General features: G+C 36.3%; 1 protein-coding gene and 1 long non-coding RNA gene across 3 annotated transcripts in view; one reads left to right on the top strand and one right to left on the bottom strand.

Annotated features, from left to right (window-relative positions):
- The window catches only part of rgs8 (regulator of G protein signaling 8), a 32,443-nt gene extending 17,669 nt beyond the window's left edge, over nt 1–14,774 (bottom strand). The window contains exon 1 of one of the 2 annotated variants that reach the window (XM_081606179.1): nt 14,746–14,774. In XM_081606179.1, coding sequence (XP_081462305.1) covers nt 14,746–14,750 — 5 coding nt within the window. In that variant the 5' untranslated portion in view covers nt 14,751–14,774. Of the gene's footprint in view, nt 1–8,486; nt 8,696–14,745 lie in introns of those variants that run through there. The other variant, XM_008406677.3, reaches the window with a different exon arrangement.
- The window catches only part of LOC145551422 (uncharacterized), a 116,639-nt gene extending 96,351 nt beyond the window's left edge, over nt 1–20,288 (top strand). The window contains exons 2-4 of the long non-coding RNA XR_014087247.1: nt 14,183–14,270; nt 17,674–17,718; nt 20,021–20,288. This is a non-coding gene — a long non-coding RNA (uncharacterized LOC145551422). The remainder of the gene's footprint in view (nt 1–14,182; nt 14,271–17,673; nt 17,719–20,020) is intronic.
- The last annotated feature ends 540 nt before the right edge of the window (nt 20,289–20,828 follow it).

Below are 20,828 nucleotides of genomic sequence, written 5' to 3'. Positions count from 1 at the left end.
AGCTCAAGAAGACTTATCTATTGGTTTTTAGCTTGTATTTGCAACAAAAGTAATTAATCTTTTAAGCTAATGCCTTGTTATTTACAAGGCATAAGCCTTGTAAATATTATATATATATATATATATATATATATATATATATATATATATATATATACAAGGCTTATGCCTTGTAAATAACAAGGCATAAGCCTTGTAAATATTATATATATATATATATATATATATATATATATATATATATATATATATATATATATATATATATATATATATATATTCTGAGCTTTGCTAAAGTACCACCATGTGTACTTCAACTATAGCTTCAAAACCCTTGCACTATTTCAGTGTATTCTTAGAAAACCTTATGATAAAGCAAAGCTGTACCAGCGGTAAAAGAATATTGAGCAGTCACCTGAATTTATTGTCTGCTGATAAGAAATGTCAATATTTAAAGCAGCTCTAAGTATTGTAATCTATTGGCAGAACATTCATTATGGATTGATTGTGCTGATAAGGTTTTGTTTTAGCAACCAGATCCCTGTTTCTATAATAGAGGTGGCCGCTCTTGGTAATAAATGTTTGTAGCTTTGCTGCTATGACTTGCTTCTTTTGGGCAAAAAAGGTGAAATACTTTGACATGAATAGGTTTTGTCTGTCCGTGGCTTGATCAGACTATCAATAGCACTGCCAAGGCTGATGAGGGCAAGCCAATGTCTTGCCTTAACTGTTGGATAACATTTAGCTCCGTGCTAAAATTAGAACATGTCATTTACTGTGGGCTAAATCTGAACATGATCTGATTTAACTAGACAGAATGGGTTTTGCATAAGCTTGCTAAATTTAACCTTAGAGGGACTGGAAGGTTGGTTGGACAGCAGGGACTCAGTAGTGATGAATCACACTAATGTGTGATAAATAACTGTGTGATTATAACTGGCACAAAGATAAAGAGACAATTTAAGGTAAAGGTACCTAAATGTCTTAAAAATATTGAGGCCAGAATATATTATGGCACTTAATGAATTAATGCTCAGTAATTAGTAGAGGTGTGCCGATCGATCGGTCACCGATCATAATCGGGCCGATTTTCGTGAAAAAGTGCGTGATCGGTGATCGGCGATCATTGGCTCTTGTTGCCGATACCGATCACCTGCATCTCATTTCGCAGCGTGCCTGTGCAGCTGGTCTCCTCTTTCCTTCATTCTGCGCAAACGCGCAGCAACAAATCCTAAGCGATGTGGAACTATAACGCACTGAGTGACTGGGGAAGTTTGCATGTTGCGGCGGAAAATTGAAGCAGGTCAAAATGCATCAACACAACGAAGCTATAATACGACATAAAAACAATGCCATACTTGACGGAGTTTGGCTACATCGAGGCTCACTGCAGTAAAAAAGACATATGGAGGATCAGATAGCAGGTAACGCAGCGCACAGCTACAAACACTCACCCGGATTAGCATGACGGTCAGAAAGCTAAACAAATAACCCGCAAAATTATTGAAGTCTTCGAGCTGCGGTGTAAGACGCTGGTTCTGCTCTCGCTGTTGAACCGCTGCTACGTGCTACAGGTAGTAATATTTCACAGACGGAGCGCCGCTTCTGCTCCACCTGGTAGTGAATCTCACACCGAACCTCTGCTTAAAGCTGCAGCATCTAACTTAAAAAAATACATTTTACATACGTATTAAAACTTTCGCTGTCCTAACATGAGACAGATAATCTCTAAAAAAAATAATCAATCTCCTCCCTGCTCTGCATAATTACTCCGCTCAGTCAGAAACAGCCACTCAGAATTAGCAGTAATAAGCTAGCCGCTATGCTATCAGGAAGTTTTCATTCAGTAACTAAGGATTGTTTATTGTAATGGATCCTGTATTTGCCTTTGAATGTTAAGTTTTATACTTGAATTTTTTTGGCAATGTTGAGAGGTTTTATTGTGGCTCTTTGCATTATGTAGCCTCTTCAGAGACTTCATATGTTATCAGTCTGTTAAAGATAGTATTACCGATAGCAGAAAGAGAAAGCCACAGGTGTGCAGTGTTTTTCCCAGTTAAATGGGTCTTTTGGCCAGGGTGCCAAAGTATGTTCTTATGTATGCCTTTAACTGTGCTACAAACTGAGGATAGGTCTCTCACCACTCATCCCGCCTTCAGCCATTTATGTAATCAGTTTGTGCCAGGGATTTATTTTAGATTGCAGACAGTGGCTTTGCTCCAATGGCTGCCACTAAAAGCATTTCTCTTCTAGGGGATTTACTAAGTTTGTCATATTAATTTAAGCAGTACACAGTCATTTTAATATTATGTTGCCAAGCTTATGGTGCAGTTGCTCATTTACATTAACCACTGCATTCGGTTTAAAAATTGGAACAGAACCCAAATCACAGATTTCTTGTTAGATTAAAAGAAAACAGTCTGAATGACTGAATGACTGTTTTCTTAGTCATCAGTCTTAGAAATAATTTTCTATATTATTTTTGGCTTTCCACACTGATTGCCTTTGCCTATGGAGAGTTTTGACTTTTACTTTGCATATGCATAACAATCCAGGTCATTTATAAAGTAAAAATAAAGAGCCTACAGAGAAGATGACTTTTTTTCCCTGGAAAATCTTCAGGGGTGACACAAACAGAGACTTACTTGAAAGTAAAGTTACAAATAAAAATGTTTATCCGCACAACATTGATTAGGAAGCACTCAAAAGAAGAATTAAAACGGAATGCTTATGCAACCACAATACATTAGCAAATCATTTTTCAGGAATTTTGATACTGTTAGGATTATGAATTGTCTCTTTATTTTTAGATTTCATTTGTTGTTAATGGGTGGGATTGGAGCTAAACGAGGAGACAGCAGTGAAATTACATGCCAAAATGGGGCATTAATATCATTAACCTCAGCCTCCTGGTTCACAGGGACAGTCCTGGATTATGCCCTGTCAAATACTCATCAAAAGTACAAAATGCACACTGAAAATATTATACAGACAGACACTGTCATTAATTTATGACAACGTTATATTTTAAGTACACAACTGCTAATATCAATTGCCGATTGCAACGCGCACAAATCATTTGAAAATCACTTCAAAAAGTAGCATAATAGATGCAACAGCACCATAATAAGTATAGTTTCAATAAGACTTAGACAATAAGCATTAGTTCAACATACATAGGTTTTCATTAAAGGATTAGGGCTTAAAGTAAAACATTTTCTAAACATGTCTAATGTTTTGGTCACTGATTTCAAATAATCATAAAAATATGCAATCTTAAATCTGATTAAGGAAAATGACTTGCAAACCTATCAAACCTCTCATATAAGCCCCTCTAACTAAACAAAGAATATAAATTGTCTACCCAGACTGAAAACATATTGAGTATACAAACTAAATTCTATTGTTGTTCTTCACATAATACAGGCCTATCATAAATTATTTTTTATAACCTTAATGAAGTATTCTTTGTTCCCCAAACAGAACTACTTAAATACTTCATAGTACGTTTCTTGAATCAATATCCTATTTACAAAAAGTCAGATGTTAATGAAACGAGTTTCCAAATGTTGTGTGTTGTACCAAAGGCCCCACTTATACCAGATTAAGACCTCATGTCCAGGACAAAGGCCTTGTGCTTAGAAATCTAGAAAACCAATTACACTAAAGCTCTGTAACCTAAATAATCAACTTTAAAGGTGATTATTATGAATCAGTCTACTGACAAATAGAGTCTCTGTTCACAATATTTGCTCCTCGTCATTGTCCTCCTTACTCTGTAACACACCCAGATACCAGGCTAGGATTCTTGAGTCTGTTTTCATTTTAACTACCATTTGTAAAAAACTCAAAACTTACTATAGACAGTTTGGAGTTTGATGCACTACTAAAGAACAGGACACAGGATTGTACCAGAACCACTGTGGGAATCAGCTGTATTGCCAAGAGAATTACATTAGAATATTTGGAGCACTGCCAGGCCTGGTGAGAGCATGATTAGCTCTTGTCCCTGGTTAAAGCCCAGCTGCTGCATCCATTCTACACATCATGAATAAGTGACCACCGTTTTTTTAACACTCAAATACATCAAACACACCTTCCTGATTTGGGCGCTCAATTTAAGCTTCACAACCTCCAGCTGCAGTCTGTGTTTCATGAGATGCTCATGCCTACTGCTGCAACCTGCCGTCTTCTTCTCCTACCCCGAGTTTCTGCTTGATACTCTTCTGTCTCTCCTCCACCCAACAACCCACCCTTGGACTTCAGGATCAAGGATAATCTCCTCTCTTCCTGGCATGTTAGCTTATGGGCTAGAGATGCACTCATCAGTCTGTGAGATGTTGAGTAGCATGGCCTTGGGGTGATGAACTCTGACCAAACTCAAACTTGTACTATATCAGTTAATGAAGAAGCATTTGTACTTTTACACAAGTTGTCTGAATTAAACTATAGTTATGTGTAGAGATTAGAGATGTGCCGATCAGGTTTTTTTCCTGCCGATACCGATACCGATCACCCATGAGGGTCGATCACCGATGCCGATCACCGGTACCGATCACATAATTATTATTATTATTTTTTATCATAAACACTACTGGTTACATTATGTGGAAAAAGGAACAATATATTCACCTTAATTTAGACAAAAACTTGTTTTTAATAACTTTTTCCAAGAAGAAAACTAAACAAAACAGGCATTGTGCAAATTGCACTGCTATCAGTAATACTATCTTTAACAGACTGAAAACATATGAAGGCTCTGAAGAGGCAAAATAATACAAAGAGCCAAAATAAAACCTCTCAACATTGCCAAAAAAATTCAAGTATAAAACTTAACATTCAAAGGCAAATACAGGATCCATTACAATAAACAATCCTGAGTTGCTGAATGAAAACTTCCTGATAGCATGGCGGCTAGCTGATTACTGCTAGTTCTGAGTGGCTGTTTCTGACTGAGTGGAGTAATTATGCAGAGCAGGGAGGAGATTGATTATTTTTTTGAGATTATCTGTCTCATGTTAGGACAGCGAAAGTTTTAATTGTATGTAAAATGTATTTTTTTAAGTCAGATGCTGCAGCTTTAAACAGAGGTTTGGTGTGAGAGTCACTACCAGGTGGAGCAGAAGCGGCGCTCCGTCTGTGAAATATTACTACCTGTAGCGCGTAGCAGCGGATCAACAGCAAGAGCAGAACCAGCGTCTTACATCGCAGCTTGAAGACTTCAATAATTTTGCGGGTTATTTGTTTAGCTTTCTGACCGTCATGCTAATCTGGGTGAGTGTTTGTAGCTGTGCGCTGCTTTACCTGCTATCTGATCCTCCATATGTCTTTTTTACTGCAGTGAGCCTCGATGTAGCCAAACTCCGTCAAGTATGGCATTGTTTTTATGTCGTATTAGCTTCGTTGTGTTGATGCATTTTGACGTGCTTCAATTTTCCGCCTCACCTCAACTTCCCCATGCACTCAGTGCGTTATAGTTCCACATCGCTTAGGATTTGTTGCTGCGCGTTTGCACAGTGTGAAGGAAAGAGGAGACCAACTGCACAGGCAGGCTGCGAAATGAGATGCAGGTGATCGGTATCGGCAACAAGAGCCAATGATCGCCGATCACCGATCATGCACTTTTTCACGGAAATCGGCCCGATTATGATCGGTGGCCGATCGATCAGCACACCTCTAGTAGAGATGCTTGTGGCCATCTCAATATTTAGTTTTTCAAAACAAGATGATACAGATTTCATCTAATTGTTTTTATTAAATACTTTATTCTAAGAAGATATTAAAACAGCATAAAACATTTCTAAGCCTTCCTGCCAGTAATTATTCACTGATAGTTTCTGAATAGGTTAAGTAGGAGGAGATATAATTCTTCAACGACACTTACATCAACTCTGAAATTTCCAGAATTTTGCCAACATCTCCAGGTTCCATGAAAACAGTGCTTGAAAGCCCAAAACCAGAATAACTTTGCTGCAGTTCATTCACCGTTCCTGTTATCTGAAGTCAAAAAGACTCTGAAAGTCTTTTTGAAAACTGAGGAGGAAAATTAAGAAAGGAAAGAATATTTGCAGGAAGACAATGGAGAGCACAGGAAACTGTGCTGGCACCATTTCTCTTCACCCTCCACACTGCAGACATGCCATTCAACTCCCCACATTGCCTCCTTCAGAAACTTTCTGAAGACTCTGCCATTGTCTGCCTCATCACTAATTAAGATGACTGAGAACAGTCAGTGGACTCAGAACTTAGTGGACAGCAGAGCCACTTCTTGATCAATGTGGGGAAAACCAAGGAGCTTGTAGTGGACTTCACAGGTGAAGACCCACCATAGTGATACTGTGGACACCGAGATATGTAGCTGGGAGTTCACCTGAACAATAAACACAACTGGTCTTATAACACTGATAGCATGAGAGCAGCTGAGGTCTTTGAGAATGCAGGGGACGCTCCTGAAAACCTTCTTTGACTCTGTGATTGTGTTAAACATTTTCTGTAGTTTCATATGTTGGCGCAGCAACTTATCTACAGCTGAGAGGATGAGGTTAGATAAGCTAAGGAAGGCACTGGATCTATTAATCCAGTGCAGGTGGTGGGAGACTGGAAGACTCTACCTAAAATAACTCCACTGATTGATAACTTCTCCCACTCTATGTGTTAAGCTGGTGCTGAACTGGAGAGTGACTGACTGCTACAGCCTCACTGCACAAGGGAGCGAAATAGGAGATCCTTCCTCCCTCCAGCTCTTAGACTTTATAACCACCACTTCTCCCAACAAATTAAAGTGTTTACATGCATGCTGGGATTTGTACAATTATTTGCGTAGTTTTTACTTATTTTAAATAACATTTCTGCTGGTATCTGAATATCCCTGCTGTAGCAGTTGTTGTTTGTTACTTATGTAAGTCATGTGTCTTTAATCCCAAATACACATGTACAGTTTTAAATATTTTTAAAATAGCCTACCCAGCTGAATATTCCTTTGGACTGTAGTACGCTATCTTTTAATACCTGCACAGTATTAATGTTGCAATTTTGCCTTTATCATATATCATTCTATAGCTGTCTAGGCTATAAATACAGACAAGTTTCAGCCAAGATTGACTAGCAAAAAGAAAAAAAAATCAAGAAACTGACGTGCATGGGATTACATGCAAACAAACTGTGGGACATTTCATGAGCTCTTGTTCTGTTGCCATTGTTGACATTGCTGTGCAGTTGGCTGCCTTGTTTTTTTTTAAACCATGTTTCTCATGTAAGTAGATATATTGTCAGGACAACTCACTCCGTTGATATCACAGGATATAAAAGTGCTGAGGTTCTTTTTGGAAATTAGAATCTAAATTTAATCAACGTCATCTTTGGTGGTTTACAGAAAGCATTTTGTTGACAGTGCACACTCTGTCTAGCTTGCATGTTGTTCATGCACTTGGAAGACGTTTTAATCCACCGCTAGAATATAAATATCTAAATGTTTCTTTACGTCTACTCATATTTTCTGAAATGTTTGTACTGAAGCAGATAAAACAATCATCTCTTTCACTCATTGTTGTTATTCCTGCAATATCGACGCATTATGTAATTAAGCATCAGCTTGTTCTTTCTGGCATTTGTCTGTGGTCTTCATAAAGCTTTAATTAACTGTATGGTACATGTTATTACAATTATGAAAAAAATAAACCGGTCTTAATGTCTCCCAAAAATAGGCAAAATATATATTTAAATTGAAATGACATCATACTGACATATGTGTAACTTAGGCGCACCTCCAAACCTTGATCTTGAAATCAGGTATGTCCATTTGTGGGTAGAAAAGTCTATTTTTAGATAACTTGAAGATCAAGTTTTATTTCAGAATAAATTTTGTTGTGATTCGGCACATGGCTAAACACTACAACAAGAAATAAGCATTTGTTTTTGTAGTTCTGATAGATATACCACTTAGGAATTTTGCTGACAAAGAACATGGATAAGGCAAGAATGACTAAAGCATGTAGGGTCTATGTGAAGATTTAAAAACTCATTGCCCTGAGATGGCACTTGACTAGGCTTCAGAGCATGGCCCAATCTTTAACTCAAAGCGAGTGATATTTATTAAACTGAAAGACAACAGAGTATTAGCATCAAGTGAGGAAAGTAGGGGGGATTGAACTGATGATTAACCGCATTAACCAGAAATCACATCATATGCAATACAGAATTTTGATTATGCGGCATGCACATGGATGAAATGTAATTGTGGGATATATAATAAATGCCTGCCATGCATTTATTTGGCTCATATTTCAATGTTAGCAGCAAAGACAAACAAATTACTTTATTAAGTGTTTTCCTGCTTGAACAGTAAGCATGCATACTATGCAAAGATAAACACGGTAATCACTCGTGAATTCTAAAGGTTAACCAAGCCCCAAACATTGCTCAGAGTTCAGTGTCAATAGAACAACTACATAACAGTGTCATACAATAAATTAACATGGATCATTTACCTTGAGCCTGATGTATGAGAGATCAGCTGCACTCTCTTCCCTTCCTGTTTTACCACTACCTATCTACCAATGTGCGTTTTGGCAGAACGCAGATTCTGTCTAGCCAATGCTGTTATTTGTATGAAATTGTGTAGCTCAAGACTAAAGATATCTCGTGTTTCTGATGCCTGTGAGTGGGAGCTACATGCTGCACTCTCATTGGTGTGAAATCGAAGGGAGAAGAGAGAGAGTGCGGACAGGCGAGATGGATGGAGGCAAGGGGGGGGGAGTGTAGTCAGAGAGCAAAACAGAGGGGGGCAGAAAGCTTTGTTTGCTTGGGGAAATCTCCAAGGACAACCCTGAACACATCTGTGAGGTGGAGAAGTGCCATTTGGCAATGCACTGTTTGAAAAGGTGAACATGTGAATATAAAAGGGGGGCAGTAAATAGGTTGAATGCTTATCTTTCCTTGAAGGTGATAATTCTACAGCATAAGCAATATTTTTTAGTTTTGACAAACGTTTTTCAAGTGTATTAATTGTTTTAGTCATGACTTATTTGTTTACCTATATTAATTTAAAAACAATCTGGTGATACACAAAATCATTCTTGAAGATTTTCCTTGCATGACAATCTTTTGTGCTCATTTTATTTTCATCAATCAATCAAATTAGCACATTTCCACAGCAAGGAATTTCAAAGTGCTTTACATCATAAAAAACACAACATAGAATCAACAATCAAAACATTACAATAAGTTAAGTGCCATGGTTAAATACGTAATTGACTATTTCAAATACAACTCTAAACAGGTGGGTTTCATCTTTCAACTGTGGCTGACATCTGTTTTGTTGAGATTTTTTGCCCTCCCTCCCCAAAAAAACTAACTTAGTGATATCAGATTTAATTTCTTCAAAGCTTTGTTTTTTAATGTTTGTGAAGAACTAAAGTACAATGCTTCTCAATAAAAGGACTTTAGGACTTATGCTTTTAAAAACATCTTTAAACCCAACCTTTCATTTAGGTTGTCTTTAATCAAATAGCCAAATTAAGCAAACACTATATACAATATATATATATTCTATATACACAAAATATAATTTTTTCAAATATCTGACTAAACTAACCTGGGTCATGTGAGCACAACAATGTATATTTTCCTGGTATTTGCTGAATATTTTTTTTATTTTAAACATTGTAATCGGTGGATGATGCCTGTAAAATCCCTTGTCCAGGAGCAGAACTCAATATATTATAATAGCTTAAAACAATTAAAGAAATACTAAAATTATATATTTTGTCAATTAAGTAGAAGTAGTCATTTAAATAATTATAAAAGTATCAATAAATTGAATAAAAAATATTTGTTCTGTATTTTCCAACTCCATTGAAATTTGTCCCTAGTTTTTGTCAACACCATCAGACATGAAAAGAATGTAAAATAAATCAGGCATTATTGGGGGGCACCAGAACTTCTGAGGACCCCATGACCTCTTCCTTTCTCTTCCTTTGCTAAGAGGGCTAGTTAGCTTTGGTTAGCTTATGTTATTCTTTAGTTTTTTCTTCTTTTTATTCCTAAGTTGGTCATCACAACCATGATGTGTCAACACCATAACTGACAATTTACAAAACTTTGATCAAATTTTGTAAAATAAAAGCCTAATTTTGGTACATTGTAAATATGTCATGGACCTGATGAGCTACAATATGGCCTCCTTCAGAATAACATCATATAAATTGAGGTAGTTTGGTATTTCCTCAACTCCGTCCGATGTCAACTCCATCAGAGTTTTTGTGACTTTTTCAGTGAAATTGTTGTCAAATCTCACTTAAATGTGCAATTAATTCATTTTAATGTATTTTACATAAATTGCATTACTTCACATGTACAAAGTTTTTCATTTTACTCACTAGTTTGTCACCACCTTCAGTTCTGTGTCAACTCCGTCATGCAATGTCAACTCCATCAGATGGACTTTTTGTTGTTTTTTGTTTTAAATAATATTTATGTTGTTTCTTGAGAAGCATTTGTCTGTAAAATGAGTAAAAATATCACTAATAGGGTCATTAAAAATTATTTGATATTTATTTTTGTCAGATGTTGATGATAAAGTTCTAGGTCAGGTCGATTAAAAATGTAATTTAAAAAAAAATGTTGCAACTGGGAGCCTGCACCTTAGCATCTTTACATTTCCAAAACATTATTTGTCATTTTTGCATACATAAGGTTGAGAAATAATAATAATAATAATTAAAAAAAAATTGGGGAAAATTAAAACCCATTTTTCCCTATTCTCAAGAATCACTACATAAACCCCTCTGAATACAAAACGGCCCCTGAATGTCCCCAAGAACATTCAGGGGAAAGAACATATTTGTGTCAGTCTTGCCCATCTGCATTGTGTGCAGAAAAAAAGAAAACATTTTCTCTGCACACATTGCATAGGATTATTGTGGTAATTGCATATTCCTCTCACAACCAAGTCTCAGTATTTTTTTTGTGCAACAACTTACTAAAAACTATGGTGTTGGGTCACTACTTGGAATAGTACTTTTCTCCCTGTAAACACTTCTCTTGGGCCACCTTATGCTAAAAATGTTGCTGTGTTTCTTATCAGTGCTATGACAGTGATGCATATTTCTACATATGCCTAATAAGAAACTAGATGGATTTCAACTGTTTCTAATTAAATCAACTATAGGTTTGAATCTGATTTGCTTTTGATGTGCCCTGAACTGTGTTTTACATGATATTCTTGTACCTCTCTCTATGTTCACTGAGAAACAAAAGGTGGTGGAGTGAGAGAAGACAATTTCTGAAGTCTTTAAAATCATGTGTCCAGTGCGCAAAAAAGTGCATACATTCTGTAGCATCAATTGTACTCTGAAAGACAAATATGCCTTATTTATATGGATTACCAAAATTAGACAATAATAGAATGTCAAGGATTTTTGAGGAGGTTCCTTTCAGTTATGTTGATGAAAGATAAGGAATGAGAAAATCTCTGACTTTACATCCTAGCCTTGTCAACAGCCTGACTGTGTGTGACTTAAAATGTTCTGGTAAAGTAAAAAGAAAAGAAAAAGCCCTAAGGGACACAGTACAACTCAAGCTGCATAACAAACAAATTAAACCCGTATTTTAACATTACAGAGCTCCACGAGGTTATAAGGAGCCTATTTCAAAGACTTGGATTTGTTACTAATTAAGCAACAAACGTATTAAATTGAAAGCACTGCCTTTGAGATGATGGAACAGTATACTGCAATGCCCTTCCCAAAATCATAATAGGAAAAATTTCTGTATCCCAAGAACAACCAGTTTCTATTCCTCATCTTTTAGTCATCTCCATTAGCAGCTGAAAGTTCTTGCGAAGTTGTTATTTTGGGATAAATCATTTACTGTATTGAACTAAATTGTGATATTGAGTGTTGACCATGTTTTTTATTGTAATAATTTTTTTTTGTAATCTGATTAGAAGTCAAATGATTGGTCTGTTGATTTGTGTCAATCTTGCCCAGCTTCCTCAAGGACATGCAAGGTAGTTTCATCCTTGAAAGAAGGTGTGTAAAAGAATAAAATATGAATGTTTACAATATTATAAACTTTTGATTTTATCTACATAGTTATTATTCCATGCTTAGGTATTTACACACAGCATACTAATAAAAATTCTGAATCTTACACAACTAAATACACCCCACAGTAATTTATGCCTCAGTGCAAAAAATGTTATGCAATACAGTATCCATGATGTATTCATGCACAACTGGTTCCAAGTGATTGGTTGCCAACAGCAACCAAATCATCTCACAGCATCTTTCATCAGCCTTGGTGTCCAAGGCAATATTGCATATGCACAAAGAAAACAATCTTGTTTGCACCTTATTTGTTTGGGCCTAAAACAGATAAGGTGGCAAACGTCAAGCACTTGACGAATCTACGCATATCACTGCGTAGATTGAAGAGACTGTGAACATTAATGTTATTGTGATGTAGATGTGATCTGCAAAGAACTGCGAGGACTGCAGAGGAGGCACTCTGGCAGAAGAAGGATGATTTCTACCAAGGAAGAGATAACCAAGTGTTATATAAAATTGCATGCACACACACAGGCATACAGAAGAGCTGCCTACACACATCCATCAGCCACTCTCTTCCTCAGTTTCCAGACATGCACAAGTTAAACTTTGGTAAAAAAAATAGCACAACTCATGTAATTTAAGATTGGATACATCTAAAAATGTGAGAGATGTCAAAGACATTTAAAAAACAGAGGGTTGAAATAAAAAGTTGAGGATCATTTAAAAAGTGTATTTTCCTCCAAGCACACACATTCAACTTGAGTGACATGTTTTCTCTGATTGCAGAATTCCTATATCTAAATTTCAAAGTCATTTTTTGTGTATTTGGGCCCAAGCTATTTGCATTGTTCTTTTGTGGTTTTTCTCACAAGTCATGAAAAACACTTCTGAAGGTGAATGAGCAGTGAATTAAAGGTATTTAAACCAAATCCTTAACATATGGATTTGGTTTAAACATAGGAGAGAAAAAAAATAATCTAAATATCAATCATTGAAAGAAGCCTTACTGGTTCCCAGAAAATTTTTTTCTTAATATTTTAGGTTCAAGCTTATTTTTTAAAAAATTGGATCTGAAAATTAACATATCCTGACATGTATTTAATGTTGACATTTTTGCCTTTCTAAGAGTTTCCAGTTTTTAAGATGCTTTTTTTAATTAGATGAGAAGTGAAACGTCCCTTATGTTTTAAGTTTGAAAAGCACAATAGTTAAACATTATCTAAAAGCAGTTAGATAACAGAATTACAGATAAAACCTTTATGCAATATGGATTTAAAATAATCTGTGCTGTGCATGTGAAAAGAGCATATCTGTATATTAAGAGCTAATTTAAATTGTGAGCTTGTGGATAAAATGTAAGGTTCTACACTACTTCGAATAGTACATGCTGTTCCAAACCATTTTAATTACTGTGGTCTCAAGTCATTCCTAAAACAAAAGAACTCATTGATCATTTGAAGCTTCACATTGCAGCAGCTTAGACCTCAGAAACACCTTTGAGTTCCAGTGGCCGAGGTATAAAACATTTTAATAAAATACAGCATTTTTATGTCCTGGGTTGTTTTGAGGTTTGTTTGTCTCTTTGTTTAGATCAGCTTAATTTTTGATTTTAATTTTATGAGCTGTTTCCTGCCATCTTCTCCTCAAAATTAACCCAATGTTTTTTTTGTTGTTTTATTTTCTCCATAGCAAAACAGTATTAAGTTAGACATGTAGAACTACATCACTTTACATGAAGAGCATGCTTGAATGCCCACTAGTACAAGATAAACAATGAATGATAATGAATGAATGCTAAATAAAAAAAGATTAAACCCAGAAATTATTTCTTTATTTATACAGAATCTAAAGTTGATAACATCAGATACTATATGTCTATGCTCCCATGAAACAGTTTCATGCCTAATTTTGCTAATATTCAGTCAGGGATAAAATCTGCTTTAGCAGGACATGTGTCTCAGTGGATGAAGCGGCACTGGAGGGTTTCACGTGGTTTGCAGCAATGCTTTGGCTGGTGGCATGTGTCATGTCCCCACTGATGTCATGACCTGTGTCACACTCACATTTAGAACTTCACACCGCATTGGCTCATTATATTCTGACACCGCATTTAAGGTCTATTTCCTTTCCAGGTACGTGATGAAGCAAAACGTGGCACTCCACGAGATCTGAAAGGAAATGTGATCCATGAGAATATTGTCTCCCATTTTTTTCTGACAGGTAAGAATCTTGCAACGTACATTTTGTGATTCGTTTTAATGACATTATACTAGAATAATGCAACACCTCATTTTCCAATTTGTTGCTGTGTCTCTGATATTGCTGTGTTTCGTGACCCAGGTTTAGTCATGCTTCAGCCATCACACAGATGTGTGGTCTTACTTTACATTTACTAACTTTGTTTAACTTTTTGTTAAACAATAAATTGTGCAGTTTTAGTGATAGCTCCCTGCTTTTTTGGTCAAGTTTTAATGACATCTTGTTTGCTTAGATAATGTTTCAAACTTTGGACATGCTGCAATGTCATTCTTACTTTAAACAGGTTTCTATTTGATGAAGTTGTTTTGTTTGGGAACGCTGAACCACCAGTTACAAAGCACCTCATTGTGGTTTCCACAAGACCGCGCTACGGTACAGTGTCACATTATGTGCCGAGGTCAGTAACATCAATAGGAACCAAAAGGAAGGCACGTACCCCATATTTCAAGAACTGTTCCTTTTTCAAACTTTTCCAAGTGAAGCAAGAAAAACAATGATCAGAGATAATATGCTGTTACGGCCCTTGGCCTCTTGAGGCTGTGCAGGCTCCTTTTGTTATGCAGATTCAGCTGTGGGAGCACACCTTCCTGATTGGTTGGTCTGAAGGCTGTCGGAGAGCAGTTCCACTATTGGACCAGCAGAGGATTTTCAAGTCAATCAGATGTTGATGAGGCCCACCTGCACCCTATAAAGGGCTCCTGAATCCTTCCTCTAGAGGGGCAGCCAGTTTGAAGAGGTTTTGTAAAGCTGTCCCCCTTGTTTGGTGTTAGCAATTGCTTTAGGCAGTTTGTTTTAACTATTTTGTACAACTGCTGTGGCGATTTTCGAACTGTTTTGTTTCTGCTTGTTCTGCTAAGTAGTTTGACTGCTTTAGTTTCACTTCACAAGCTAGAAGCTCGTGTTTGGGAGGCTCTGTGCTCCCTTTAACATTCCCTTTGTGTGTTCCCTGTTTTCCCATTTTTGGGTTATTTTGAGTTTACTTTGAATTGACTTGTTTGGATCCTTTTGTAACTTTAATTTGCACTTAATATTCTTTAGTTTGTTAACCCCTTTTGTTTTGCATTAGTTGGGTTAAATTGTATGGTTTTGAAAAACTTTCTTGTAATAAATCATCTTGCACCCCATTTGTTCCTCTGAACACATTTTATGTTATCGCCCCTGGAACCCTAGACCTTGGGGGCGTAACATATGCCTTAAAATAACAAAACAATGGTTTGCTGCAAATACAGTACATGTATTAATGGATAAAGTAATGTAAATAATTTAATGAATATTTTATTGATAGGAAATAAAATAAAACTGAACGTTCTAATTTTAATGTAAAGATAAGATTTATATACAGTAAATATGTCTATAATTTTGAAAAACACAAGCAGTGCAATAATTGCATATTAATTTGACACATTAGAATCTATTAGTATGAATAAGTGTTCTAGTAGTCTAGGTTGAACAACCTATGACCCATATTCTCACAGATTTTCATCAGCAGGCATTTTTGAAGCCTTGGGGGGGAAAAAAGCTGAACTGACAATGAGCTTCAGTGAGGAAAAAAGACACAGCAAAGCACCTGCATTATGCTTACTTCTTTTTCTTCTTGTAGATCCCATTAGAGTCATAATAAATGAAGTCAAAACCCTGTAAAATAGTAAATAGATCTTTAAGTAAAGTATTCATTTTAATGAAATGGATATTGAATGACTGTGAAGAGAATTTCAGGGGTTTCAGTTAATAAAAACGCTTTCAGCATTTCAAAAAGCAGTGAAGTTATTCCAAGCATCCCAGCATAAAGCCAGAGAAAGTTGGCTGCATTACAAAATGTGTGGGATGGAAAGCAGTCAAATTCTGTTACAAGAACAGTTTTTTCCAGGACTGTTCCTAAATAATATCACATTTACTAATACTATTGCCATTTACAATTATTGGTTTCTCCTAATCAAAAATGGTACATTTAAAATAACTTAAAATAATTATTCACCTAGCTTCTTCTACAGAAGCGTCAAAAATGAAATTAGGAAGTGGAATTTGATGCATTTAACCAAGTTAACTTTTGAATACAGATAAGGTCAGTAGAAAAATGTTATGTTTACAGTAATAACAGTGCTAAGAAAAAAAGATCTTATCCTGCACCATGCCTTCAGCTAGGCCCATGAGAAAATGTAAGGGCGTGTAAACCCATGTGAGGGCGTGTAAACCTTGATTTATGGATATGGATTTATCCGTAAGAAGCTCTTACCCGAAAAGTAGCTTCTTTTTCACATCTTTTTTCATTTCCCTTTGCAGTTTATTTCAATCCCCCCAAAATTGCAAGTCTTTCTTTTCCCTTCATCAGGAGAGGAAATTATATCTTTATGACCTACTAAGCAAAAGATAAGATGTCTGATTAGCTGGTGTTTATTTAGCAAATGGTTAGCACCGTTGTCAGCAGTAAATGCTGTGAACTCATTTGTTTTATCACTGAGCATTATATAGATTCCCTTTTTTCCTCTCTGACTGATGACAACTAAATACTGCGAACAAGTAAAAACAAAAGTGCTGTTATGTGTTGCAAAATCTGCCTGTATTGTGCTTGCAGGAAGCCTCAAGTGTTTCTATTATATCAGCTCATTTCAGAATCTACCATTTAAGCCCTTTAAGAATATGTGGCCAATAAATTAATTTTGGGATTTCACATTTAAATTAGGGTAACATTTTATTTGAAGGGGTGTGCATAAGACTGACATGACACTGTAAAAAACATGACATAACACCTGTCATGAACATGAAGAAGTCTTTATGAATGTTTATGGCAGTTGTCATGAAGTGTCATTCGGTAAATAATGACACTTTTAATGCAAAGTTGCTCTAAAAGTTGCATTGGAAGTCCATTAAACAGGCCAACTTTGCATTAAATTATCATAATTTACAAAATAAAAAGTAAGCTTATAAAATAAAATGGGGGGGGGGGGGTACTTTTTTATGTACCTGTCTATTTCGTAGTGCCACATCTGGATTGCAAAGTTCAACTAATCCCACAAAAATATTGAAAAGGAGAAAGTCAGCATCAGAATGTATTTTAAACTACCATTACATTCTGAAGTCTGTTGCTCCCCTGTTTTTGAACTACAGACACAATTGGAGATATGCACACAAACTGTATGTTCATATATGTATTGCATGTCTTTGCTTATACAACACCATGACTGAAAAACAAAAATACACATTTTGTTAGAAGTGGTTATAAACCCCAACAGTCCTATATGTAATTCTATACTCCTAACTTTCCCTCTCTTTTTTTTTATTTTTTATTTTTACAAACAACAAACTAGTCAGAGCGCCTCTAATCATAACACTGTTTTTTTTATCTTCACTTTTTTTTTTTTTCCAGACTCACCTCCAGTTGAAATATGCCACATGTCCAGGTGAATACTGGGTGAGTTCAACATCTGTCATCTTCCAAAGACCTGGATGCACATTAAAAAACATGTACACTTTGTTCTGTATTAAATAACAGAATTTTTGTAGGCATCAAAACATATCACTGCATGATGATTACCTGGATCTCTGGTCAAAACTCTGACTCACTACAGGCAGACTGAAAGTGTTGTGTATAAAAATAGTTTTTAAGCTATTTGTTTAAGTCTTTTGGGTGATGAAAACACCCTCTTCAACATCCATATCATGTGGGTCTCATTTGCAGCCCCATTCAAAACTGCTGGACATCTCACAACCAGGGGTTTATTAGTTAGTTTTCGTGACATATGAAATGCCAAATCATTCCAAGTAATGGCAGCACCTTTTATTCATCAGGTAACGTAACCATGATTAACATTTTGCAGTTATAAATTGTGGGTCAGACGTGACTGTACATGCATTATGAAGCTACTCACACTGGGTCATTTCAATTTCTTTAATTATCCACTGTAATTCCTGTGTGTTTCTTACAAACGACGTCAGAATTTGTTAACTGGCCATTTCCATGAACATGCAGGATTAGAGCATCAGGTTTAAACAACACCTGCCGAGAATCTCAGTGTGATACGGACATTAGTGTTGTCACTTTTCCTAGAATGGTGATTACATAACATGTTTTCTCACTTTTTGGGGATTTTTTTTATTTTCAAAATTTAAAAACAAAAAACAATAATACTTGTTGGTCGAAATGTGCCAAAAAGCTAGAAACCTTGTAAAAAAAAAAATCTGACATGAATGTGTTATATTTAGGTTTTTACCCCTTTTGTATTTATTGCTATGGATTTTGCATTCAATCAAAATCAGATTCATAGTTATTAACAGTTGGCTCTTTTCGCAGTGTAGATAAATATATTTTAGACTGATTTTAAATAACACTATGAGCTAACAGAGCCAGAGCAAACTGTAGAGAAAATATTTTGTTCTAAAGCATTAAACATTTTAACATTTAAAAATATGTGACAAATATTTAGATCATATGCCACATGCATTAAAAATGAAATGATCAAGTATTTGACATGTCCTTCGTGAATTAATGAGGTGCCCATCAAATGTACTTTAACTTATTTGAAGAGGTGCATCCTTTTCACATGAAACTTCACAATCCGAATATTTATTGACAAGAAGCTGGAAAAAGTCAGCAAAAGATTACAGAAAGAATATCAGAATACCCTGGATGAAAAAAGCTGTAATCTATTGATTTTAAATGTCAACATTTCTAATGTTGCTTTATTCTTCTTTTCCAGATGAAACTAGCACAATTGGGTCATGCAGATTTTTACTTGTTTTGCACTGTGCTTATACTGCCATCAGGTGGCTGAAAGTAGCTAAAGCATTTTTACAGTTTTGATCAGCAAAATCTTACTGCACACAGGCAAAAACATAATACAACCACAGCCGTTATTTGATGGGTATCTATTAACCTTGTTGCCTGAGTGAAACATTTTATCTACAGCAAAGACAAATTGGTGTGAAATTATATTATACAATGTAGGTTTTTTGGCAGATTCTAACCTGTTCCTGCATGGTACCCTGCAAGAAAATCTTTTACAAACACTCTACAAATCTTGAGAAAATACAGTTCATCATCTAGAAGAAAAAAATCTATATTTTTATATATATATAATATTAAAAAATTCCCTTCTCACCCTCTGCGGGTGGTCTGTTTCATCCTCTGAGCTCGGGTCCTCTACCAGAGGCCTGGGAGCTTGAGGGTTCTGTGCAGTATCTTGGCTGTGCCTAGAACTGCACATTTCTGGACTGAGATGTCTGATGTTGTTCCTGGGATCTGTTTGAGCCACTGCTCCAGTTTGGGGGTGACTGCCCCGAGGGCCCCGATGACCACAGGCACCACTGTGGTCTTCACCTTCCAGGTCTTTTCCAGTTCCTCCCTGAGGCCCTGGTACTTCTCCAATTTCTCATGCTCCTTTTTCCTGATGTTGTAGTCACTTGGTATTGCTACATCCACCACAACGGCTTTCCTCTGTTCTTTATCCACCACCACAATGTCTGGTTGGTTCGCCATTACCATCTTGTCTGTCTGGATCTGGAAGTCCCACAGGATCTTAGCTTGGTCATTCTCCACCACTTTTGGGGGTGTTCCCCACTTTGATCTCGGGGCTTCCAGTCCATATATATATATATATATATATATATATATATATATATATATAATATGTTGTTACGGCCGGTGGCCTTGTATATTCTGTTTTTCTCTTTCTTTTCTGTATATCTGCAGTTTTGTAATCAAATTGACTCAACAGGGAACTGGATGCAGCTCTCACACTCCTGTGCCACTCCCTGAGGTCTACAGCAGAGCTGATTGGCTCACTAATTGTCAGGTCCACCAATCTGTGACGACGCCTCCCTTTTTAAACCCAAGACTTCCTGGGAGAAGGTAAGGCTGATTTTTTGTTCAGACAGTGCATCACTTTGTTGGGTGTTTGACTGCTGTAAATAAAGTCTCTTTCTGTGAGCTTTTGTAAACTTTGATAGCTTTTGCATCTCTACTAGAGATTTGTAGTTTGTTTTTTTGTTGTTGGTCCAGTTTTGTTTGGTTAAGTTCTTTGGTTTGCAGCTCTGATTGTTTTGTGGATTTTGTTTGGTTGAAAGCCCCTACCTTTTGATTATTGTTGTTTTTTTTTTTACCTTGTCATTTTGTTTAACCCAAACAATAAACCCCAAACTGTTAAAATTTAGGTTTCTTTAATGTTACTTTTCCTTCCCCCTGGCTGAGCTGGGTCGTAACAATGCAGTATTGCCTCTAAGCCAGTGTTTCTTAACCTGGGTTCGATCGAACCCCAGGGGTTCGATGAGTCGGTCTCAGGCAGGGCCGTGCAGAGACCACTAAAGGGGCAGGTGCTCAAAAAAAAAAAAAGGCACATTCAACCGACATATTTTGTCTTTACTGAATTATACTATTAAAAATATGAACAAGGGCACAATGCAACCTTTTAGTGACTGTAATCTATAAAACAAAGAGCTGCCTGTTTGCTGCAGTGGAGATGAAGATGGTCCATTCAGGAAAGCAGAGCTGCATCAAACCTTAACGTGGAACTGCAGAAAAAACAA

This window comes from Poecilia reticulata, chromosome 4 (genome assembly GCF_904066995.2).
Source record: "Poecilia reticulata chromosome 4, P_reticulata-male-v2, whole genome shotgun sequence".
NCBI classification, from domain to species: domain Eukaryota; kingdom Metazoa; phylum Chordata; class Actinopteri; order Cyprinodontiformes; family Poeciliidae; genus Poecilia; species Poecilia reticulata.
This window is presented reverse-complemented; position numbering and strand designations above follow the sequence as displayed.